The sequence below is a fragment of the Ascidiella aspersa genome, chromosome 7, assembly GCF_963924565.1.
Source record: "Ascidiella aspersa chromosome 7, kaAscAspe10.2, whole genome shotgun sequence".
NCBI classification, from domain to species: Eukaryota; Metazoa; Chordata; class Ascidiacea; order Phlebobranchia; family Ascidiidae; genus Ascidiella; species Ascidiella aspersa.
The window spans coordinates 28,423,072-28,448,303 of NC_139453.1; the positions used below are offsets into that span (position 1 = coordinate 28,423,072).

At 35.6% G+C, this 25,232-nt stretch overlaps 1 protein-coding gene across 1 annotated transcript in view; it reads left to right on the forward strand.

Moving 5' to 3' along the window:
• The window catches only part of LOC146138805 (5'-3' exoribonuclease 1-like), a 48,951-nt gene that overhangs the window by 3,175 nt on the left and 20,544 nt on the right, over positions 1-25,232 (forward strand). The window contains exons 6-33 of the mRNA XM_083394694.1: positions 1,142-1,299; positions 2,212-2,338; positions 3,041-3,277; positions 4,547-4,706; positions 5,294-5,433; positions 6,111-6,208; positions 7,385-7,541; positions 8,379-8,498; positions 9,093-9,262; positions 9,830-9,958; positions 10,424-10,547; positions 11,032-11,136; positions 11,918-12,036; positions 12,473-12,635; positions 13,699-13,812; positions 14,288-14,374; positions 14,954-15,051; positions 15,362-15,505; positions 16,660-16,752; positions 16,988-17,141; positions 17,885-18,006; positions 18,595-18,738; positions 19,542-19,668; positions 20,113-20,232; positions 21,922-21,980; positions 22,711-22,912; positions 23,828-24,031; positions 24,613-24,694. Coding sequence (XP_083250820.1) covers positions 1,142-1,299; positions 2,212-2,338; positions 3,041-3,277; positions 4,547-4,706; positions 5,294-5,433; positions 6,111-6,208; positions 7,385-7,541; positions 8,379-8,498; positions 9,093-9,262; positions 9,830-9,958; positions 10,424-10,547; positions 11,032-11,136; positions 11,918-12,036; positions 12,473-12,635; positions 13,699-13,812; positions 14,288-14,374; positions 14,954-15,051; positions 15,362-15,505; positions 16,660-16,752; positions 16,988-17,141; positions 17,885-18,006; positions 18,595-18,738; positions 19,542-19,668; positions 20,113-20,232; positions 21,922-21,980; positions 22,711-22,912; positions 23,828-24,031; positions 24,613-24,694 — 3,757 coding nt within the window. The remainder of the gene's footprint in view (positions 1-1,141; positions 1,300-2,211; positions 2,339-3,040; positions 3,278-4,546; positions 4,707-5,293; positions 5,434-6,110; positions 6,209-7,384; positions 7,542-8,378; positions 8,499-9,092; positions 9,263-9,829; positions 9,959-10,423; positions 10,548-11,031; positions 11,137-11,917; positions 12,037-12,472; positions 12,636-13,698; positions 13,813-14,287; positions 14,375-14,953; positions 15,052-15,361; positions 15,506-16,659; positions 16,753-16,987; positions 17,142-17,884; positions 18,007-18,594; positions 18,739-19,541; positions 19,669-20,112; positions 20,233-21,921; positions 21,981-22,710; positions 22,913-23,827; positions 24,032-24,612; positions 24,695-25,232) is intronic.

Below are 25,232 nucleotides of genomic sequence, written 5' to 3' on the forward strand. Positions count from 1 at the left end.
TATGCAATCAGATTGATGACACATGATTTTTTACCTGTAAACCATTTCAATTGCTTGTTTTTATTATGACTTTAACCATGTTCACCCCAATCCTGCAATTCAGTTTAAAACCAAAAAAAACTTTTACAGGTTTGGGATTTTGCATTCCCCAATACGCTTCGTGTTAGTGGCAACTCGCTCAACTTAGAAGTGACTTTAAACATACATATTGTATATATATATTGTTTTTACCTACTGGACTCAATATGTCTGGAACAAAAAAGGCTGAACGCCAATTATTGTGTAAATCGCTAACCACCCTGGTAAAATGAAAGACACACACAAACATATGTGTTTAGTAACATCTGTGATCTAGCCCCTCGGAAGTTGCTTTATGACCAACGATTACGGCTTCCGTATCTTCCGTATCAATAGTACTGCGATGGCTTTTCGGTGTACTATTGATACGGAAGCCGTAATCGTTGGTCATAAAGCAACTTCCGAGGGGCTAGATCACAGATGTTACTAAACACATATGTTTGTGTGTGTCTTTCATTGATTGATACGGACTGATGATCCCCCAGTGGGAAGTTGCTTGTACTAACAAAATGTGCAAGTATTGGCGCATGGTTGTTTCTCGACTCGCTCCTCTCCGAGCCTGCATAGCTCAGTTGGTAGAGCGACGGTCCCGACTTGACCGGAGGTGAGTTCGAACCTCACTGCAGGCCAGTTGTTTTTCTGGCTTGCTCTGCTTGCATCATAGATCGACAGATTCGGCGAGTCTGCGATGGCTTTTCGGTGTACACCCTGGTAAAACTATCACATTGCACATGGTAAATAGTGGTACACATGGAATATTCTGTTAAACAAACGAGGCTGGATATACAAGCACTAAGGAAAATTAGTGGACGTTCGTAGACGGCACGAGCATTCCAACGTTTTTGGCGAGTTTTATTTAGTTTGGGAGAGTGCTGATAGGTACACACTCATCCGACTGGCAAGTACCATTTGTAATTCAACTCAATTCAACTCTGTTTTATTCCCAGGGAAATGAATTCATGGCACCTGACAAATTGTTTTGATTGCTTTTATTTAATATAACAATCATCATGTCCTGCCAAGTCCTGTAACTCAGGTAATTAACCAACTGTTGTGCCTACAGACACCCGGCGAAGGAGAACACAAGATTATGGAATTTATTCGTCACGAACGTTCCCAGCCAGAGTACGACCCGAACACACGACATTGCCTTTACGGACTCGATGCCGACCTAATTATGCTGGGGCTTTGTACACACGATCCACACTTCTCATTGCTGAGGTATGTTGTTTAAGTACAACCTGTCCAATGTTCATTTTTACCATTTATTGGGAAAACATCGATGAACATATACCAAGAACTTACCACCTTCGTAGATCGGATAAGTGATAATTGTTGTGCGTGGCTGGCAGAGATTGGAAGATGTTAACGATGTTTCACAATTTTTCATTTCACTATGTAGCATTAAATATGTTGTAAAATACGCTACAATAATAAGTTCAAATTTATTTTCAGCCATTAAACTACACCTATCATTTTGTTTTTCACACACATGTTCCCTTTAGATTTGCAGCTTTTGCATGTTAAATTTAATATTCCACAGGTTGCCACGAAATCTTTAAATCTTGAATTTGATGGTGTTTCAATTAATTGGCATGTTGAAACACTTCACCCCAATGTTTTTTCATAATTCTTTTAAAAGTTTTATTTTATTTGCAGATAAATATATGACTGAGAAAAAAGCTGCAGTAAAAAAAAATTAACTTTTTTAATTTTTGGCCAATGGTGTATTGTGTTAACCATGACATTTGTACAGTTTTGTTTCAGATAATATTCAAATCTCAGCAAGTTTTCCAATTTTCGGTCTTTGTACTAGTTTTTAAGTTTATTTAACGACACTATAAATTTACGTAGTATATCTAAGAATGTCAAAGCCTATGCAGAAGTAGGAAGCATTTTGAATGTCTTAAATACCTCTTTATTAATTTTCAACATAGTGAGATGGCATTGGTTTTGATTATACCTGATATTCTTCTTACGTCTTACTACAACCTCCAACCATTAGGCTCCAATATATTATAAATTTATTTCTTCGTTTTGAATCAGGGAAGAGGTGACCAATTTCCGGTATTTTTACGTTTTAAGTTTATGCAACTGTATTATAATTTTATATAATTTTTCATTTTAATGTAGGGAAGAGGTGAAGTTTACGAGGTCGAAGAAGAATGCAAGAACTGCTCGAGCAGAAGAAACGACCTTTCACCTTTTGCACATTTCCCTTCTGCGAGAATACATCGGCCACGAATTTCAACAATTAAAAGTCAGTTTTTCTAACTGTTTTACTTTGCTTTTTTAAACTGGTTACTGTGTTGTATTTTTTGTTTATTTTTTTCAATTTTCTTAGGGCTTTATAATGATTATATTTTTTGTTGTTACTCACAGCAGCAATGAAGCATCTGTTAAATGTTGGAAAAAAAGAGAAACAGAAGGTTGATTTTTTGACCTCTCTTGGTATTTACTTTAAAAATACGGTTACAATGTTAATTTTTACCGTTTACAGATTAATTTATTTTGTGTATGGCTGTTCTCATACAGTTTATAAACAAGATTACCTCAACACAGCAAGGCAAGACCTAACCTTCTATGTTTTTGACTGATTATCATAATCTAATATTGTTGTTCTGGAAAAAATGCCTTTTTATTGTAGCTTGGCCTAAAAATTGGGCCAACGGTTTCCCAAAACAGCATTTTTTTGATTTTTTACAACTTTTAACCTACTCTTTTTAGGTTTAATTGGTTGGTAGCTCATAGAAATACAGTTTCCCAATTTTGTGTTTTTATTGTACTTATATACATAAGTTGTTTGATTTTGTTTTGTGAAACAAGGCTTTTTGCTAGATTTTAGCTTGAAATATTTCTTTTATTTTTCTAGAGGTACTTTTTTTATAAACCTTAGCCTAAAAATGTGGTGTAATCATATAGTGAGATTACACAAAACTAAAAACCACAATCTACTCCACAGGAAACACTTCCTTTTCCTTTTGACCTTGAGTCTGTGATTGACGACTGGATTCTGATGGGATTTCTTGTTGGCAACGACTTCATACCCCACCTACCCGACTTGCACATCGCACAGAATGCGCTTCCATTCCTATATCAAACCTACATAAAAGTGATGCCACAGCTTGGCGGATATCTAAACGAGAAAGGCACCATCAATCTGCCGAGATTTCAAGCCTTCTTGGAGGCTATTTCTTCGGTAAATATATCTTAGAGCAGAGGTTGGGATTTGGGATTTGGGAACTATTTTAGCTAAGGGAGCCATAAAAGCTAAGTACTGTCAGTTTTTTTAACAGGATTCACATAAAGTGCTGAAAAAATGCTACTGTTGTTTTGACGAAGTAAAAAATACTGTTTAAAGGGGCCATGTCACCATGCAGTTTTATTCAAATCATTCTAGAATAATAGGTTAGATTTATCAGCGATAAATCTTTCATATGATGACACATTCAAATGTTATGAAGCTGTTTTGTTATTTATATTTTTGTTGTACTTTAAAAAAATCAGCATTTTAAAATCGATAAGTGTGTAAGATGTATTAAGTTAATGTGTTCATAAATTATAAATACTATAAATACCCTTTTAAGTTATCTGCAGATTTGGCATACCCCTTAAAATAAAAAAGACACATGCTTTTAGGATTTGAAAACATAACTTTATGGTCTATCTGCAATAAAAGTATTAACTTAAGCCAAACAACATTTTCGGCCCGATAGAGAGTGTGGAATTTCCAAAAAAACCCTGGCTCACATCATCAGCACACCAGTAGATAAACTGAAATTCACTACAGTTATTTGGTTTGTTTTCACCATTTTTATTCCTACTCTGACCTGACGAAGCACGGTTGTGTGAAAGCTCTTCAAGATCTGTCTTGTTTTGCGGAATTAAAAAAATCTTGATTAAATGCTGCAATTTTAGAACAAACAAAATCATCCGTGTGTTTATTTGTGCACATGCGCCCTAACTTAAACCAGTGGTTCTCAACTGGGGTGCCGAGGAACTCTGGGGTGCCAGTTTTAACGCTCAAGAGTGCGAAAGATATTTCAAATCATTTGTAATTCCAATTTTTGTTCTATTGGTAAGCTTCTTGCTACAATTGTTTGAATGATCAAAGTGCCAATAATTAAAAAGGTTTTATCAACCTTGTTGCAAAGTTAATGTGCTATTTCAATCAAACTTGTTTATTGTAACGTTACAGTTAACCACTCAGCAAAAATACGAGCAAGAATGCCGTGAACTATTTATAATTTTTGTAGGGTGCCACAAGCTAAAAAAGGTTGCAAAAATACTGACTTAAACAAACTGCTCTAAAATCCTTAATCCTAAAAATAAAAAAGCAGTTTTAGTTTACCTTTTAATCTTGTTTAAATGCTGCAATTTTAGTCAAAACAAAACCATCCAAGCTATATTTGTACACAAATGCCTTAACCTAAACAAATCGTTCTAAAATCGTAGTCGTTATTTTCAGTATGACATCGAGCACTTTGAGGAACTCTATTCAGACTACAAATGGCTTGAGTCGAAATCGCAGTTGAACAAAGCAGCCAGAGAGGAGGCCGCAGCTGCCAACCCAAAGGCACATTTGCAAGAACAAGAAGCACAAGCCAAGTCCATACAGATTGTGAAAGGTAAGTTAAAGTTAATACTGTCAAAACGGACTAAAATTTTGTTAATACATGAACTACAATTTGTACTCGTGTCTTCCAATCATGCCAGGATGAAATAATACTTGCCAAAGCCAAATATGTGACACGCCAAAAACTAATTGTTTTTCAAAAATGAATCAACAGTTCCATAAACTTGGCCTTGTTGATGTTGACTAGACTAATAGTTGCGCAGGTCTTTTTACTGGATGTGAAGCGCTTGTTTAATTGTTTATTTGACTTAGCGAAGGGTTGTATAATCTCCCATGTTTAAAACATGTTTCAAGATCAACAATTCAAGTCCAGTCGGTCTATCAACAAATCATAACAACAACCAATTTTGCTCAGGATTGTCACTAATCTGATTTGACAGTTGGCACCCACTCACCCGCATCGAATAGAATATTTTAACTTTACTTTTTATAACACTATTCTAAGAGAGAAATTAAACCTTTAAGTTGGAGAAATTGAACCTTAAACACAGTAAAACACCTTCAAAAACCTGCACCAAATGTTTCACTGTACAGTAACGTTTTCTCTTTTGTTATTTTAGCCCTTTTTCTTTTTCTCAGACCTAGCCGTACAGCAGGGCCTAATGACTCCATCGGAGGGCAGCAGAACACCTGATGATTATGACAGCGACGAAGACACTTTCCACCAGGAGTTCCGTCTGCACAAAAAGTCCTACTACGAAACTAAATTCAAAATCAAGGTGATTGCGTGAACTTTTTGAATAAAAGTTCATATTGCTAAAATTTAACCTAGATTTATCAACTGTCAACCTTAACCCTCTTGGGAGTCACGGAGTGTTTTTTAGGGGGATACAAGCATATATTTTTTTAATCATTGTTCAGTTACACTTGAATTAGTAGTTTTCTGTAAAACTTTAGAGAGCTCTCCTTAATACACCGTGTTAAACTATTTTCGCTTGTAAAGGTTAGCAACAACTGATGTCATCTACTGCAGTTTTGAATTTGAAAAACAAATAGGCATCTTACAGCTGTATCCTTGATTATAACTGTAATCTAGCCTTTCCAAATAGGTTGGACTAATTAAGGTTCAAATCCTTTTTTTGAAAGGCACCATGTGTATTAAGCTTCTTGCAATTTGGTTCCGGTTGTGTTTTCAAATGGATAATAACTTAAACGTTAACAGAACTAAAGCTTTTGAGCATAATGGTTGGAGGTCGTAGTGAGACGTTGTAAGAATATCTAAGCGTGATCCCTTATATAAGTGATTTTCTTTACGAACGTTTCGAACAACTATTTTTTATTCATTTTCAACATCAAAAAAAAATTGCTACCTACTTCTGTATGAGCTTTGATATTCTTACTAGGCCTTAGAACGAAAACATTTTTTATAAATTCAACTATTTTTCTTTCTTTTTAGGCAAGCAGAGAGGCCATAGCTAGAATCGCATACGAGTACATTCTTGGCCTGCAGTGGATTTGTCATTACTACTACAATGGCGTTCAGTCATGGAGCTGGTTAGTACAATTAATGTTTGTCGTTAAAAATCAGCTTAAAAATTTTCAGTAAGGCGATTATTTTAATTTTCAGTAAGGTGATTGTTTTAATTTTTAGTAAGGCGATTATTTTTTTCGTTGTCAAAAAATACAAAATTTTGATAAAATTTACGTCAAAATTTGTCAAAGTTACGTCAAAATTTGTCAAAATGATTTCAAGTTAAAATCGGGTAAAATGCACAAAAAACGTTACAAAATCAAAAAAAGAGTATAGTCAGTTTTTGGAGCTGGTTAGTACAATAACTGTTCGTCAAAATTCGCTCAAATAAACATGTAATATTATCAGTTATGCATATGATATTGTAAAATGGTCGACAGATTCGAACCCACAAATTATTTGGAACTTTAAATGCCTTTTGTTTCCTTTGAGAATTAATTTCAATATGAAGTCTTTAAAAACCCGTGTTTTTTATAAGTCTGTAAGTGGTTATTGAGTTTATTTTATGTGCTGCTGTATATTGATTTTACCACCCGAAAATGTTAAGCAACCCTGTAGTTAACATTAAAAATATACAAACTCAAATTGTTTCGTATCCAGGTACTATTCTAATTATATTCAAAACACATCACAAAGAAATTTTTTGTTCAGAAATCTTTCATTTTCAATCTGATTTGAAAACGATAATATTCAATAAAAAAATTTCTTTCATTACAATTACAAACGTATATATCATGGAGGCATCAGCGTTAAAATCCAATTGAAGAAAACAAGGCAAAACGCAAAATATACGTCTTTTAAAATAATATTTTATACGAAAAAAGTTTAGTAACCCTATAGTTAACATTATAAATGCCTAAACTTTTATTTTTTTATTTTTGTTTAACATCCAGGTACTACCCCTACCACTATTCGCCATGCATGTTTTTTTTTATTGTAACTTTGTTTCACATCCAGGTACTACCAATCTTAAAAAAAAAATTAGTGTTTACAATTACAAACGTAAATATCATGTAAGCATCAGCATAAAAATGCAAGTAAAGATAGAAAGCGGCATAATACCAATATAAAATCTTTTAAAATAATTTAGTGTTTAGAAAAAAATAGTTTAGTAACCCCGTAGTTAATATTACAAATACCTAAACTTTTATTTACTTTGTTATTTTATTTTTTTATTTTAACTTTTGTTTCAAACCCAGGTACTACCCTTACCACTATTCACCATACATGTCAGACCTCAGGGAAGTGCCAGGAATGAAACTTAAGCTGAAGCTGAGTAAACCATTCCTCCCATTTCAACAACTACTAGCTGTTCTGCCAGCTGCCAGCAAGGAATGTGTGCCGGAACCTTACTGGGTGAGAACGTGGGGTGTATTTGAGCGGCGCTGTAATGACTTAAGTTTTATTACTGTGTTTTATTCCTATGATGATATTGTTCTTATTTCGGTCTTATGACTGGAGTCCCTACATAGTTTTTGGGATGTCTGATACTCTCGGTTAGGAGCCGATACTCGATTATTCCAAGATTATGAACCCTGTTACAATGCGTTAACTTGCTACTTGGTAAACATGCCTTTAGTTAGACAAGCTAGTGTTGTCATGACTCAAGTCATTGACTTGACTTAATTGCACTAAGTCACTGTTTTCAAATGGCTTGACTTGACTTAAGTAGTTTTGGCCACTTGACCTTATTTGACTTAAGTCTTTTGGATAAATGACTTTGGTTGAATTTGCGTGTTTTCATTGACCATTTTGACATTCTGGCAAGAACCTGACTTGTTATTTTTTCAAAAATAATTTGACTGGGACTTTAGTCATTTTTAAAATGTTCTTAGTCATTTTCAAACCTGTTTATAGCACTTTGTTCTGGTGTTAAGCTTTATATGACTAAGGAAATTTCTGTCTGTCTAAATCAGAATTAAAGTTAACTCTTATTATGTTCTTTTTTTCCCCTTTTTATTATATTTATGCAAAATCATAGTAGTTAACGATTTACAAAATCCCAGGCTTAACTGTTAGACATTATTATACTGTTGTAGACTTGTGGTTTCGATTTTTGTCAAAGTTTACCAATTTTTAAAGATTCCCCGCCTGTGATTTATTCAAAACAATTGCGCTTAGTTTTATATTATAAAACATGCCTCGTCTAATATAATTCGTCCAAAGGTTTCAGTGATTTCCCTATTTTCACAGCGGTTGATGGAAGAAGAAAATTCCCCGATAGGAGATTTCTATCCGAAAAAGTTCTTGACGGATTTGAATGGCAAGCAACAGGATTGGGAAGCGGTCGTTCTTATTCCCTTTATAGACGAAGTAAAACTAGTTTCAAGTTTTTTCGTTAAACCTTTTTTTGATGCCTCTGATGCTTATAATGTTTTTGTGTGCACTGTGTAAAGTTTTCTTTTCAAAATTTTATAATCTACGAAAATTAGCCGTTTTTACCAAAAAATCTCGAATTTTGTTACTGCTCATTTGTTTTTTTAATGTTAATGGTTTAAACGTAAATGGATGGTTATTAGTCTAAAAGGTACGTCGTGTGATATTTTAGTTAAATAGAAGTGTAGCTCCCAACAAAATGCCGCCAGTTTGTTTGTTTAGAATTGTTTAATTTTTGTTATGAATTCCAAACTTAAAGAAATTTTAAACTGAGCGAGACAATTTATTCAAACTCAACGAAGTTTTTCTTGCGTAGTCGTTTATATTTTCTTTACATTTTTCAATTCTGCAAAATCAATATGTGAAGAAAATATCAATTGTTAGATAAAATGGAACATTGTTTTAATTTTATCACAAAACAAACAAATCGGACAATTTTTCCGTGAAAAAAATAAAAAATAAATAATAATGATAAAATAAAATAAAATTTGCAATTCCTTAAAAAAATCGCAAACACGTTATTTTTCTCAGAGTCGTCTATTGGAAGCGATGCTTCCTTGCACCCAGAAACTTGACGCATCAGAGAAGCGACGGAACCTTCCCGGACCCTGCCTGTTGTACGAGCACGACCCTAACCAGTCATACCACGCAAAGTCGTCACTGCCCAACGCCTTCCCTGATATTGAGGCCTGTACCGCTAGGTAGGTTGATTCAGAAAAAAATCTGTCTTTTGTGAAAATTAACAGATATTTTTAATGTTTCCAGTATGTTTTTACAAATGCGTGTTTTCCAAATTTCAAACTTTTAACTAGGCCATAATTTTTTTTTAAATATTTTTGTTTTCTTTTCTTTTTAAATGCGTGTTTTCAAAATCAAAACTTTTACTGTTCTGTTAATTTTTTTTACAAATTCCCTTTTTTAAATGCGTGTTTTCAAAATCAAAACTTTTACGGGACTGTTTTTATCGAGTTATGGGTTTTGTAACTTTTCCCCGAGTATTTTTTTTTCAAAGACGTGATTTTCAAAATCAAAACTTCAGACGACACACATTATTTTTTTCCTGGCTAATTTTTATGTTATTTTTATCCTGGCTAATTTCTATGTTATTTTTTTCCTGGCTAATTTCTATGTTTTTTTCTACACGCTTAATCTTTCCAGATGATTAAATTCAAAAACTAAAACGTTTATTCGACACAAAACGAAAACTTAAGAAAAATGCGCATAATATCGTAAATCGGCAAAACGGTTCAAAGTGCTTTTTCCTGCAGACTTACCACGATAACCCAGCAGAAGTGGATCAAGAAAGACTTCCGTCAATACGTGAAGGGGCTTTTGCCTGATTGTCGCCTTTCCGTATACTACCAAGGTTTTCCAACACTTTATCATCTACATCACAGGTAACCATCCTAAAAGGAACTTTCTGAAAAGTGCGGTTTTAGTGATTACACAATCCGATTAAAAAATGTTCGCCTAATATGAATCGACTTTTATTGATTTTTGAGGCCGAGTATTTATTTAACAAATAGCCCGCAAGGCCACTTCGTTAGATTTAGTTAATTTAGTGCAATGCTTGTCATACTTTTTTAATAAAGAAGACGGTACAATATTTTTTCAGTAAAATGTTTCGAATTATATCCTAAATAAAAATTGTTTCAAATTTTTTCAATTGTGTCAGAATTTTTTGCAAGATTATGTCACGAACTTGGCAAACTATATAAAAAATTTGCAAATAATAGTTTTTTTTAATTGTCTTAAAATTCGGCAAGCTACATCAAAATTTTGCAATTGTATGTAAATTTTGCGCCTATGTGTTCGCTTCAACTTAGAAACATACTAACAGCGGCTTTATTGTTTTTTCGCAGAGCTTACCTTAAGAAGGCCGGTGTAAAGGTGTTCCAAGGCATGAGTCGTGGTGAGAATATGATACTTGCCATCGAGAAACCAAGACCGAACACAGAAGAAAAAAACTACTCCTTATATGAAGAGGTACTATACTTTATGCCACATATAATTGATTCTCAACCTATAGTACCACTTGTGAAAGTGGCGAAGGCTTTTTAGGAAGTATCTTTAAGGATTTCGGAAAATTATATATTGCGGCTGCCTTGAGTTATTTTTTATCCACCTATGCTGAAAAAGAGTTATTTAGTTACTTTTTCGCTTTATACAGTATATTTGAGCAAGTGGTTTCGGCCAATGTTAAACATGAATAAAGATTGATTCGAAACGTTGTTAAAATGCTACCTACTCCTATGGGCTTTGTTATTCATTCTACAAGCAACTACAAAATACATATATTATCTTAGGATTTGTTTAAAACGTTTACAAAATACTACTAACTTCTGTCTGGGCCTTGATATTTTTTCAACGTCTAACTAAACCCTCCATCCAGTGTGAACTAAATCTACGGAATTATTTTGTGGCACCGACATATTAAAAAATCCACCCAAAACTTTGTTTTCTGTGTCAGAACGTGGAAGTGGTTGCGGACAAGCTGCTGGGCAACTCTGTGTACGTCAATTGGCCGCATATGGAAGAGGCAAAGGTGGTCGCTGTGTGTGACGGAAAAGTAAAGGTGAGCTTAGTTAAAAAGCTTAACTAAAGAGAGATTCTCCCAACCGTTTATCAGGGTTTAAGACTTGGGCCCGGACTCTGGACTAGGTGGCCATAGCCTGTTATGATTAACAGTGAGTTTGCAAATCCGCATTTTTATGTAAGTGCTTTATGACCGATTTAATTGTGTTAGCATTCTATTGTTTGCGGTCAAAGGTCACTGAGCACATGGTGCCTTCACATTGTAGTTGTCCTTACGGCAGTTGGTGTTACCACCTTGTCGTGGTGGGAGCTCATGTTGTTAGTTACTTGTAAGTGTTTGGTGATGATGTTGATGCTGTTTAGTGTTTCGATAACATTCGTGTCCTATTCGAATTAAAATATAAAAAACACGCGTGCAAGCCTCTGTGATTATTACATTTCTGTACACTGATAAAGACGTGCTTGTTATCTCACCATCAAAAATAAAAGTTTTGGAAACTTAAACAATATAAAGGTGTTTTACGCTTAGCGCGAATCTATGACATCTTGTAATGTAACTTTTGTTTTAAAAGTGACACTTCTCAAAGCTAGAACTTAATTAACGAACTGTGTAGTGGTCATCAGGCTACTCTTTATTACGTCACGTTTAGATGTTACTTTGTGACGTCACATTTAGTCGTAATTTTGTGACTTCAAGATGTTACGCAAGTTTATGACGTTATCTCCGATAAAAATCATGACCTCACACAAACAAAAATCCCAGATCGGCGCCTGCTCCGTTTGTTGTATTTTGACTCGCTATAAATCTTCCTCCTCTTTAGTTTACTCTTCGGGAGCAAGTGTCGGGATCTCGTGGATCCAAGCACAAGTTGATGAGGAAGGAACTGAACAGGAAAGAGGAAGAGGAATTTGCCGGGGACGTCCACGACATCCACGAGAAGTAAGTGGGTTATTTTTCAGGAAACGCGAAGTTTTAAAATAGTTTTACTGTTTTGGAACATAATGTTTGGAGGTTGTAGTCAGACGTAGTAAAAATATTAAAGCCCATACAGAAGTAGGTAGCATGAACGTTTCGAACAATGATTAAAAAGTTATTCAAAACGTTTAAAATGATACCTAATTCAGTGTAGGCCTAGATTTTGCTGTTGGTTGTCACTTTTTATCTCTCTTTATAAAAAAATGTTTGTAGGTTTTAATCGTAAAGATACGTACAATGCGAAAAAAAAGAGTTAAGAGTTATTCGAAACGTTCAAAATGCCACCTGCCTCTGTATGGGCTTTGATATTTATCCTACCTCTTACTACAACCTCCAACCATTATCCCCCATGATAATGAAAGTTGACTCGGCCACTAAAGCTTTGTGATTTTCGCGTCAGATGTCTCTACCAGCGAGGTATCGAGGTTGGGAGGTCGAGGACTCTGGTGTACGCCCAACTTCTTCAAGGGAGAAAGTACGTTTGTGGTAAACGAGGGGAAATTACGCTGGAGAAACAATGGTCGGGCACCACCACGCCATTCTGCCTGCAGTCCATTATCAAGGTAAATAAATAATTAAGTATATGCAACAGTAGGGATGTCTGATACTTTAAATGTTATTCCGATACCGATATCCGTTACCGTATCAAGACCTGAATGTGCTATTTAATGCTCTAAATCAGCGGTTCTCAACCAGTGGGCCATGGAAACTTTTTAGGTGGGCCACAAACCAATTTAATATCTAGATTTATCAAATAATTTAGTTTGATTTGTGTCACTACACCTAATTTTACAGAAATAATGGCTTGGGGGAAATTGAGAAGAAATGTGAATGAACGTAAACTTATTGTTCAGAAGCAAGTACCTCACTAATGCACGGTTGAATTAATATTCTGTGCTATATGCTCCGCCATTTTTTGTTCTAAACCTTTTTATAGTTTGTTCTTTCATAAAAATTTATTGGACCACAGAATTGCGCAACGAAAATGAGCCACGATAGCAAAAAAGGTTGAAAACCACTGCACTAAATGATAAGAAATTCAGAATGATGAGAAATGCGTTCCGCTTTTTGTAAGTTAGGTGTGGATGTGTTTCAGTCACATTAACTGATGATGATACATATCGAAAACGTCTTTATTAAGATGATTTGAATTAACTAGACTTTTATTGCTTAAAAAATCATTATTAAGCTGTGTAGTGTGTAGTGTGCCTAATATACCCGTTTTTTTTTACTTAATAATTTTTCAGGTTATTAGGCAAAAGTTTGCATCAGCGTTAATAAGTTAAGTTAGCCTATAGTTGTTAACTGACGTTTTTGATAAATTTATCTTTTAAGGTAAAAATCGCTGCGCTGGATTGCAAATAATGGTTGAAAATTCCTGTATTAGTATGGTATCGGATCGGCACCGATACCACCCTAGTATCGGACGAGAACCGATACTACCTACATCGGCTATCGGCTTTGATCCGATATTATCGGACATCCTCATTATACAGTAAAGCTAGATCGATATATCGTTTACCTCTCTATTATAAATTTATATTGGAAAAAGATTTAAACTAGAACCCTGGCCCATTTCCCAAGAGCTTGCTTTGCATGGTTAACGCTGTTTTGATATTTTTCAAGGACATTTCTGTTAAAGACCCGACCTTCAAAAAGCTGCAATCGATCACCGAGTTGTATCCTAACGGTGGCGAAGTCTTTAATTTGGGAGTTCCCAATTATGGATGCTATGGCAAGGTATGCTAAATTCAATGCAAAAAATATTTGCCCATACCCCTTTAACCAATGCACACCTAATTGATGTTCTGCGTACAGTTCAGCATTATGTGGACTTACTTTAAAAGACTCAGCTCTTAAATTATGAACCTGTGGAATTTTATTATGTGTGTAATGTTTACTTTTTGTGTGCAAATATTATTCTTGTTAAATTTGTGCAACACAAAATCTATAGCTTCATCAAACCCCCTTTAAATAAATAGTTGTTAGCTAATTATTTTTTATTTGTGTTGGAACTAGACAAACCTGAATACTTACAAATCTATAAAGATCCGAATCTATTTTCTACTTCTTACTACTGACAAGCTAATCTTAAAAAAAATTAATTTAGAAAAAAAAAAAATTTTAATTCTAAGTTAAAATATATATATATATATATATATATATATATATATATATATATATATTTGTTCTAAATATTAAAGTATGTTTTTAGATTGTGCAAGCTAGGGAAGGCCAGGCCGTTGTAAAATTCACAGTTCCAGCCGAACCGGATTTATCAAACGTTGCAAACCAAATGAAGGTAAAAACTTTTCACCACTTCTAATCATATAAAATATATCATTTTTTGTTTTATAGTGAAATCATTTTCAGGGTAGAGTTGTGACCGACGATATGAGAATCGCGTAAACACAATAAAATAAAACGGTAAAAGGTAAAGGCTAAAATCATCAGTAAAAACGATAATTTGACGGAAATTCGCAGAAGTTGTGCCAACATTTTTGGGGAGTTCTGATTAGCGGACACTCGTCCGATTTCCGAGTGCAAATTTAATTCAAGATCAATTATTATTTTATGCAGCACTTCTTCATTTAGCTAATCTCATTGTGTCTTTACCTTTTGCTTATTCTTGTGATTTATTGCAGATAGACTTACTACAAAATTTAATATAGGCTGTTCCCTAATATAAAATGCAACCTAGCTTCAAATTTAAAGTCGATATCTTAAAATAAGAGCCAATTTGCATAAAACAATGGGATTTTCGAGCTCAGGGCCCCTGCTATACTCTAAAATCATTCTTACCTTCCATGCCAAATATTTTGTTTTTGCGATTGTTATGCCTCTATTTCGTTATTTCAAGCCAGATAATATTTTTGCACAGAAATCATCGACTTACCAGCCTGGTTGGAGGGTAGCTGCTTCAGTTGGAATATCAAGCTTTCTTCTCAGTCGTATCACCGGATCCATTTACATCTTCTAGTGCGTAAAAACAAAGTTTGACTAGTCTAAGCTATATATTGGGAAGGATTTTTTTTAATTTCAGGGAAATTTTTTTTAAATATTGGGAAGGAATTTTTTTTAAATATTGCGGAGGAATTTTTTTAACATTGGGAGGATATTTTTAGTATAGCTTTACAAAAACATCCGATTTTTATATTTTGTCCCAAAAAATGAAATGCACGTATTTCCACGAGTACAACCTTAGGCAGACGTTTTGCTAAAAGATACAAGCCGATTATTTTTTTTACTTAACAAATCACTAAAAAAACACACTGACTTTTTTTCACAGTCCCGCCACCAGAAAGTGGAACGTCGGACTGAACCTGAGGTTCTCCAAGGACGGAGCTGGAATCGCAGGTTTCACAAAGAAGGCTGAACAAACCTGGCTCTATTCCGACAACGTTACTGCTGTGCTTAACGACTATTTGGTCAAGTAAGCGCTATTTATCATGTCTTGTTTTTTATGTTCCTCTATGAATTCGGGGGCTGCAGAGTCTGTTAAAAATAACCCGAGTCCGACTCCCGGGTCCGACTCCGTCCATTAAATAGATGAATAAAGATTTGTAAGAAATATTCTTTCTACGTCTTACTCAGGGGTGCCCAACCTTTGAGTTGTTGACGGCCGCATTGACCTCTATTTTGATCTCACGGCCGCCAGCGAAATTTTTGGAGATGACGTTAGAACGTTAAGTCATAACGTGACGTCATAAAACAATTATTGTTCAACATATGCTGGATGTTGTCTAATGTTCTTGTGTAAAAATATAGAATTGAAATATAGTCTAATCGCGCGAATCGCAAAAAAATGTGTTTATTGTTTTTTTCGCGAAGTTCCAGGGTGGTACCAAGTTCCTTAAACTGTCCGTGGTTTATGATTTAATCATTTTTGTTTTTTTGGAAATACAGATTTTTTGCGTCTGGACATGTAATTCTTAATGTACTTTATCTCCATTTGCTCAATAACAGTTTAAGAAACACAGACACAATCTTATTCGTTTAAACAAAGCTTTCTATTACTACCGCTCAAGCTGCCCCACAGTTTTGCCATAACACTCGCATAACACATAAGCCGTTAATTAGTATGAATCATCAATTCTTATTTTATCTTTATGTGACATAGCCGTCCAGATTGTCACATATCTTCTACACTGATTTCTTTTTGGATTAGTTGTAAAAATTTCCAAGCTGCATTTAGCATATCAACCATAAACGCACACCAGCACGGGCACGGCCGCCAACACATGCTTATTAAAATACGTGTTAACGGCCGCATAATTATTCATCGACGGCGGCAGGTTGGACACCGTTGGTCTAACTGCAACCTCCAGCCATTACCTTAAATTTATTTAAAACGTTTACAAAATGATGCCTACATCTGTATCGGCTTTGGCATTTATTCTACGTCCATTATGCTTTAGACGTCCAGCCATTATGATCGAAATGTAATTGACTTTTTATTCAAAAAAAAATATATATAATCTGCCTTGGGCACATGTTTAATTAAACTAGTAAGTGCCACAAGTTACCAACCATATCTTCGTAGGATTCTTACTCTGTACAACTATGTAACCTCTTCCCTGTTTGTAGATACCCCGAAGTTTTCACGTATTTGGAAAGAAACCTCCAGAACGCCAAAGAAAACCAACTGAACGCAGAAGATATGTTTGGATCCGACCTTGTGTAAGTGTAGCAGGCTGTAAAAATGTTTTTTTCAATTAAATTATAATTGAAATTAAAACAATAGCTTTACAGTTTTTCCAATTTCGATTTAAAAGTTGTCACAACTTTCCAGTTTCTTCACTTTAACTATCAATTTGTTCCAGTTTTTACACTTTAACCATCAATTTGTTCCAGTTTTTACACTTTAACGATCAATTTGTTCCAGTTTCCTCACTTAAATATCAATATATTTCAGCACCACTAAGCTGCAAGAACTTGCCAAATGGTTGAAGAGCCAGCCTTGTTACGACGGACAGCGCGTTTACGAAAGCTCAGATGTTGTTGAACCAAGCATCATTAAAGCTGTCGACGCCGCCGTTCAAAAGTTTAAGGTATTTTGCGGTTTAAACGTTTCTAGAAAAAAAAAGGAAAAAATGTAAAACAAATCTATTGTTGAAAAGTATCAAACTCGCATTTTAAATATCAGAAACTTTTTATTTTATTTTTTTTTTTATCTTAAATTGCGCAAGTATAAGTTTACGGGGGTTGCCACAAAGTCTTTTTGGATCGTTGAACGCATGGTCTTTGATTGGTTTATGTTCAGCTTCAGCTGTGTGTTGTTTCAGAAAGTTCTGTTGTGAATTTTTGTCTTAAAAATGTGTGGCAACATGTATTACTGTATACGAGTGAAAGATACATACACATACGTGTAACAACTGTGATCTAGCTGTATGACGGCTTCAGAAGGGCTAGTTTACCGTTGTTGAACATATATATGTGTAATTGTGTTATTGTGTATGTATTTTTCATTGAACAATGATATGGTTACTGTAGATCCCCTTCAATGTGAAGTTGCTTGTACTGTAATAACAGAATGTAGCAAGCATTGGCGTATTGCTGTTTCTTGACTTGATCCTCTCTGAGCCTATATAGCTCAGTTGATAGAGCGACGGTCCCGGTTTGACCGGAGGTCGTGAGTTCGTACCTCACTGCTGGCTAGTTGTTTTTCTAGCCTGCCCTACCCTGCTTGCATCATTGATCGACAGACGCGGTGAGTCTGTGATGGCTTTCTGTTTACTATCGTTGAATTGATGTGATACAAATGTGTGGCAATCTGTTGTACTGTATATACGAGCTTCGAATTTCGCTCCAGGAACGCAAAGTAGCAGCGGAAGAGATTGAAGTCGGAGTCCGACCTCAGTTTTTACATCGACCCCTTACTCAGCAGGGAACACTGGTTCCCGATAAGAACGCACAACACCATCTGCTCGACAGGTACCTTTTAAAATTGTATTTCTGCTGGACAGGTACGGTTTAAATTTGTATTGTAAGGTACGGTCCAGATTTATCTTGTTACGGTTAATCTGAAGCACCAGACTTTTTTTCATAAACGGCCGCCAAAGGGGTCCACGCTCTCCATTTTTAGAACCCCTGGACTAGTCCGTCGAAGGATTTCGGTGTGTCTTAGCCAAGTGTCATTCCGTCCCTGAAAAATTTAGACATCTTCAGTGCAATAATAAGAAACAAAATTGTGTTTACCACTATAGCTTAGACCAGTGCGTCCTAACCAGTGTGTGGTGGATCGCGAAGTATTTCTAAATGTTACAGTTTTCTATTAGATCGGGAAATTATTGCATTACCATTAGCTAACATTTATGCAACAATATCACAAATAAGTACAATTAGATGTGTTTTGTCGCATCAACTATTTCAGTACGTACGCCAGTAGTTGCAGGTTTTATGTAACTTTATTTGTTTGGTCATATATCATGTGGCTCGCACAATAAAACTTGCATTACAAGTGGGTCGCGAACTGAAAAAGGTTGGGACGCACTTACTTAGGACAACCTCGCTGTGTTACAGAGTGGTGAACGTGCGTGACGGCTACACAGTGCCACTTGCCAACCGAGGTACAATCATTGGAATCCATAGCGAAAGCAAGAAGAACAAAGACACGATGCTGGATGTTCTGTTTGATCAAGAGTTCCTTGGAGGGCTCACGTTAGGGTAAGAACCAGTGGTTCTCGAAATATTTATTAAATTAGAAAATATATTCGGGTAGTAAAGAAAAATGCCTCCCAAAGGTTTAATAAACGTCTTATTGTCAACTCAACTTCAATACATAACACCTCTCCGGATTTAAAATATCGTCGTGGATGTCAGTTTTACTCGAACTAAAAAAAAAGAAAACATCTTTCGAACGATTTTGTTGGTGATAGCATTTCATTTAATACGATAATACAGTGATTCTCAACCGGGATGCCGCGGCACTCTAGGGTGCCATTTTTAGCGCTTAAAGATGCCAAGAGATTATTTAAATTCTTAAGGATTTCAATTTTTTGCTATATTAGCAAGCTTCATGATGCATTTTTTTGTGTACGATAACAGTGTCAAAAATTAAAATAAAGTTTTAAGCTTGTTGCACAGTTAATGTGCTGTTTCAATCTCGTTTGTTAATCCCAAAACTGTCTCAATTTATTTTCACTTATTTACCACTTTGCAATATTACCACTTTAAATAACCTTCTTTCAAGGGTCGTTGTCAAAATGATGTATGTATATTATATAATATATATGTCTTTAGAGAACGTCGTTCTATTTAAAAGAATTTTCAACAAGCGTGATATTTGTCGAATTTCCGCTTTAAACAATTAACCTCAAAAATTAAAACTTGTAAATAGCAGGGCTGCGGACTCCCATTAGGGCCCGGGGTTGTTACTCGACGGAGTCGGTTTAATTGGACGGATTCGGGTTCTGGTTTGTTTTTAACCGACTCCGCATCCCCTGGTTATTAGATCTCCTATATTTCAGGGGTCGTTGCCCCAACGGTCGAGGTTACAAGATGCCAGTGTGTGCTGTGGTCAACTTATCCTACGGTGAACGACTACTCAACAAAGGAACTAAACCAGTCGCAGTTGTACACCCGCACCACCAGACTGTAAGGACGTGTTTTAAGTTTTTTTTTAAACAATTTTTTTTGGTTGGCGAGGCCGAGGGTCGCCATGAATTTTTTTTTTTTTTTTTGAGATATGACGTTAAGAGCAGACTTGGAAAACCTGCTTGCTGTTTTTAGTCCAGCAAATGTTTAAAAGCTGAAATGAAGTCAAAATGCATTTAAAGAGAAGTTGCCAAAGTGTATTTGTCCAATAAAACTCTTTTAACGTATTTTATTTGTTTTTTCAAATTATGCAACAAGATTGAAATTAGAATCAGAATTTGTTTGTTTTTAACGAAAATTTATATAATATTTCCATTATAAAACATCGGTAAAAATATGTTTACCGATTCTAATATATCGGTAGGAGCGGAATATCGCTCAATTTATCAGTCTATTTACAACATTTTTCTATCTCTAATAATTTTTCTAACCCCCATTTTTCAGGGGAATTCCCACAAACCCCACCACACATCTCCCGGTCCGAACCTGGGTCAAGGTCGACTCGTCCAGTCCCAACATTCGGCGTTCAGGCCAGCTTCTAAACATCAACATCAACAACAAAATGTTAGTAACTACTCGTATCATTTGTGCCGCTGTGTTTAACAGTGTTGTAAACAATTGTTTAGCCTCTGGTTCAAATCAGGTTAATTGGATAAGTTTTTTTTGTCCAGATTCAATCTTTCTAAGTGTATTTTTTAATTCCTAATCATCAACATCAACAAAATGTTCGTAGCTAGCTACAACTCGTATCATTTGTGCCGCTGTGTTTTCTTCTTAAAACATATTTTTTCATTCTAAATATGGCTTAGAATATACGCATATTGTTTTTTTAGTCAACAAAATGTTTGTAGCTATATACTTATATTTCTTGGCTTTTCTACTGGTTAACTAAACAGTTTGGTGGCCCATGATCTAAACTAGAATTTAACCTGTACAAAACAAATGTACATGTGTTTTATGCCTTTTTATCGCAAAACTTCAAAAGGCTTACACTGGCTGCGGATGAGGTCTATTAAATTTAGACCATCTTGATTTAGAATAGGCGATTTGTTATTTGTTGCACGGCTGTGTTTTCTGTTTAAAACATAGTTTTTATTCTGAACATAACTTAGAATATACGCATATTGTACTTTTTAACAGTGCTGTAAACAATAGTTTAGTCTCTAGTTCAAACCGGGTTAATTTGATATTATTTTTTCTGTAATATTTTTTCTAAATGTATTCCTTTTTTAATTCCTAATCATTAACAAGTCAAGGCAACAGAATCTTAAGTTAAATTTCGATTTAAATTTTTTTAGAGCTACTTATTTAGCCTTAACTCAAGAACCAACTTTTTCATATCTCTTACTTTATGTAGAAATATTAATCTCAGCCAGGGGCGTATCCAGAAATCCAAAAAGGGGGGGTTCTAATTTTCAACTTAGGGAATTCCCCGTTTGTCCGTCTGACGTTAATGACGTCATAATATAGCGACGGATATGACGTCATAAAATAGCGATTATAATTATGTCATATGCCTTTCATGGCGCAACGGTAAAGAAGCGATGATCTATTTCCAAAGACACCGTCAAAACGTAAACAAAGCGGACGTAGAAAGATCATTCACGCGAAGCGCGAAAAAATTTTTACACTTTTGTAGTTAAACGGCCAAAAAGTGTTTGAAATGGACTTTTGTATAGTTTGTCAAAGAGGCGGTGGGCGGATCCGGCCCGCAGGACGTAGGTTGCCGACCCCTGTCTCACACCGACATTTGATATTAACGCGGACAACAAACAGCGAGAAACATCAGCACCGCCTAACTCGACGTTTTTAGCGAGAAAAAGGCGGAGACCGCTTGATTTATTGTTGCTGATTGTCGAACACACACTTGCTGATCAGCCAACCCGAACGAATAACAAAAGGCGAAAGAGAAAAACTATCTAGCGTTTACAGTCGACCAAACAAAAAAAGAAAAACGGCGTTTTTCCTTTGATTTTAATTTCGCATTAGCTTAAGACGCGTGACCTAATTACATTAAAGACATTGCCGCTTAGAACGGTGTGTAAAACCCTGACAAAAACGATAATGTCACTTACAAAAAAGGGGGGGTCCGAACCCCCGACCCCCCCTGGATACGCCACTGATCTCAGCTACATTTCACAAAATTCATTCAAAAAAATTGCCAGAAATGCTCAGGGATGTCATACACCCGAAATGAAGAAAAACGTTTCGCTTTTTTTGTTGTTACAAATCTCTGTATATTTTTTTCAGCAGAAACCCGTGCAATTGTTGCGAAGAGGCGAAAATGTAACTTCACCGCAAAAGCAAGAACAGTAAGTCGTTGTTGAACTAAAACATTTCACACTAACCAAAGTTACTGTTTTGCAAAGCAGTTTGTCCGAGCTAAACCATTGTGTTTATGCTGTTATATAGCATCGGAGCATATAACAGAGCCAAACTGTAGTATTGCTACTTGTCATATCAGATAACAATAAGTAATATTTTTTTACAAGTAGCAGAAGTTGGAGAGTCTATATTATAGACTCCATGGAGAAAAATTAATATCACCACACCAAAGTACTACAGGAAACAAAAAAAATACTTACAAAGCTAGAATTAACCCCGTAAAAATGAATTAATTAAGTTGGGTAAAATCTAGAAAAAGCTTTTTACCTTTTTCGGCCTTGTAATTGCTACATTTTGAATTGAAAAACAGACTACTGAATATCCACTGTTGTGTTTAGTTACGTAAATTGGCGGAACGTAGGCTGTAAAGTCGAAACCGGGCTCGGGACTCGACGAAATCGCACATTTCGCCGGGGTCGGACCCGGGTTAATTTTTTTGTTCGGAGTCGGACTTGCTTTCATTTTTTGGCCGTAGTCGGACTCTGGTTCATTTTTTTTATGGCCGTAGTCGGACTCGGGTAAGTTTTACCCGACTCCGCAGCCCTGGCAATATGTATTGCCCTAATGTTATCAGTTTTTTTATTGAAACAGTGCACATCCAAGGCATGTTGTTCCGACAACTTTAAACTAAACGTTTTTCATCGAATTTCTCTCCAGGTCCCAAGTGAAGACGGTCGCCGACTCTGGTTCGAGTTTTGAGCAAATGTGGAACAGTTTGATGCTGAGCAACAGGACCCCGCCCACTGGACACACCCCTGAGAAGAACTCGCCGAAAAACAGGGAATCGAAACGACCACAGAAGCAGGTTACAAAGCAAAACGAGTCCAGCTCCACCAAGACGCCTTTCTCGCTCTCTGCGGTAAATAGTCAATTAAAATGTTACATATGTTTGGTATACTGAAACATTCGTAATGTGGCCATAGCATTGTTGCTGATACAGGCTGTTGTTTTCCTTTGGTTCATGTTGTGTTTACAAACAGAATGCATCAAGCCATGGTGCTATGGTCGTTTCTCGACTTGCTCCTCTCTGAGCCTGTGTAGCTCAGTTAGTAGAGCGAAGGTCCCGGTATGACCGAGGTCGTGAGTTCGAACCTCACCGCAGGTTATTTTTTAAGAACAGGATGTAGCAGACATTGGCTTATGGTTGTTTCTCGACTCGCTACCCCCTAAGTCTGTGCAGCTCAGTTGGTGGAGCAAAGGTCCCGGCAGTTTCACATTTTTTAAACCTAAAAAATTCTCACGCTACTTGTCTTATTACGTCATTTCTAAAATTTCAATGCCTCGGCTTTTGACCCACGCGCCTTTTTAGGGGCGACCCGCGTTAAAACAGGTTTAGGAACCCCTGCTTTAGCCTGTGTATCTCATTCAATAAAGCGACAGCCCGGTAAGGTTAGTGTTAACCTTGCGCATTTCGTTGTAAGTGCTTTATGACTTAATCAATTGTGTAAGCATTCTATTACTTGCGACGATCAAAGGTCACTGAGACATGTAGTTCTCATTACTGCAGCTGGTGCTCCTACCTTGTCGCGGTAGCAGCTCATATTGTGAGTTACTTGTGAGGGTGTAGCGGTAATGTTTAACTTGCACCGATGCTGTTTTGGTTTTAATAACGTTATTTTGTATTCATTCTATTTGAATAAGATATTGATCCACTTGTGTGAGCCTTTGTTTTATTAATAATTTCCTGTACACTGATAAAGACTTCAGTATCAGATCCATTAGTTATCAGTTAGGTCGTTTTTAAATCACCCTCTTTTTCTGTGTTTGTTCTTAGGCTGCCAAATCCCTCCCAGATGTTGCAGCTTACCCGGTTGGAGTACAGAGTAACTCTCAACCTTCCGATAATAACAAAGCCCTACCACCCTTCACGACACGCAACATGCCAAACTCTACAGCAGAGGCAGCGCCCACCACCGCGCTATCTACAAATAACAGCAATAATTCCTTCTCTACGAAACAACAGTCTTCTACAGATGAGGTAATTTTTTTTGTTTTTTAAATAAGAAAATCTTTTTTTAAATATGTTTTTTTTTGGTTGACAAAAAAAAAGAGTTAACAAAAAATCGTTCGTCAAACATAAATGGTTGTCTAACATTTCGTTAATTTTATTTTGTATTTTTAACGTTTTTTTACGGAAAAAAATATTTATTTTAAAATAGTTGTTCATACAAATGAAAAAATGAAAGAAACCCTCTTAAAAAGGTTTAAAAAATTGGGTACTACTCGATTTAAAATTATAAATAAATATATGAAAAAAACTGTCCTTTCACATATATCGTTTTTTAACATTTCCATAAATTCGTATTGTATTTTGACAGATTTAAACACGAATATCGAGTAAAGCCTATTTAGTTTTGTTCATAAATTTTTATTTAACGTAAGCGAAATTGCAATTTTTTTTTGCAATTTCTTTTTGCAAATTTTTTTTTCGTAAGCGAAATTGCAGTTTGAATCAAAAAATCAAGAAAGCTAAGTACACCCTCTCCAAAATAAACTGCTATTTCTAATCCATCCAGATTTGGTAAAATCGCTCAACATTTCCTCTATTGCACTTTTTAGCAACAATTGGCGGCAAAGCTGTTAAAAGATTCGTTGAAGGTTGGAAACGTGAACAACCCTTCATCAAAAACTAACACATCAGGTGTGACACATATCCATTATCCATGTTTTATTTGGTTTTCATGTTATATGAATTGGATGGACAAAGCTTCGCTGTTTTAATTACGCTAAGTATCTTAATGTTGAGAAACACTGTAATGTACGTAATAAGAATATCAAAGCTCACACAGAAGTAGGGATCATTTTGAACGTTTCGAATAACTCTTTATTCATTTTCAAATAAAAGTCTATCTACTTCTGTATGGGCTTTGGTATTTTTACTACGTCTTATCACAACCTACATTCTGCTTAAAAGTTTATAGTCAGCCACTATGGAGAAAAGACAAGAAGCACTGATGTTGAAAAAAAGTTATTCGAAACGTTCAAAATGATACCCTATGAGCTTTGATATTTTTACTACAACCTCGCTCCACTGTATCCACTGTAATATACAGTATTTAAATTAAATACATCAAAGTTTAACTGTCTTATTAGAAAATCTTTACTAAATAGTTAGTCTTTCGGAACACTTTTCATCTGCGAAATAGAGTTTGAAAATCAGTAAATCACGTACACCCATT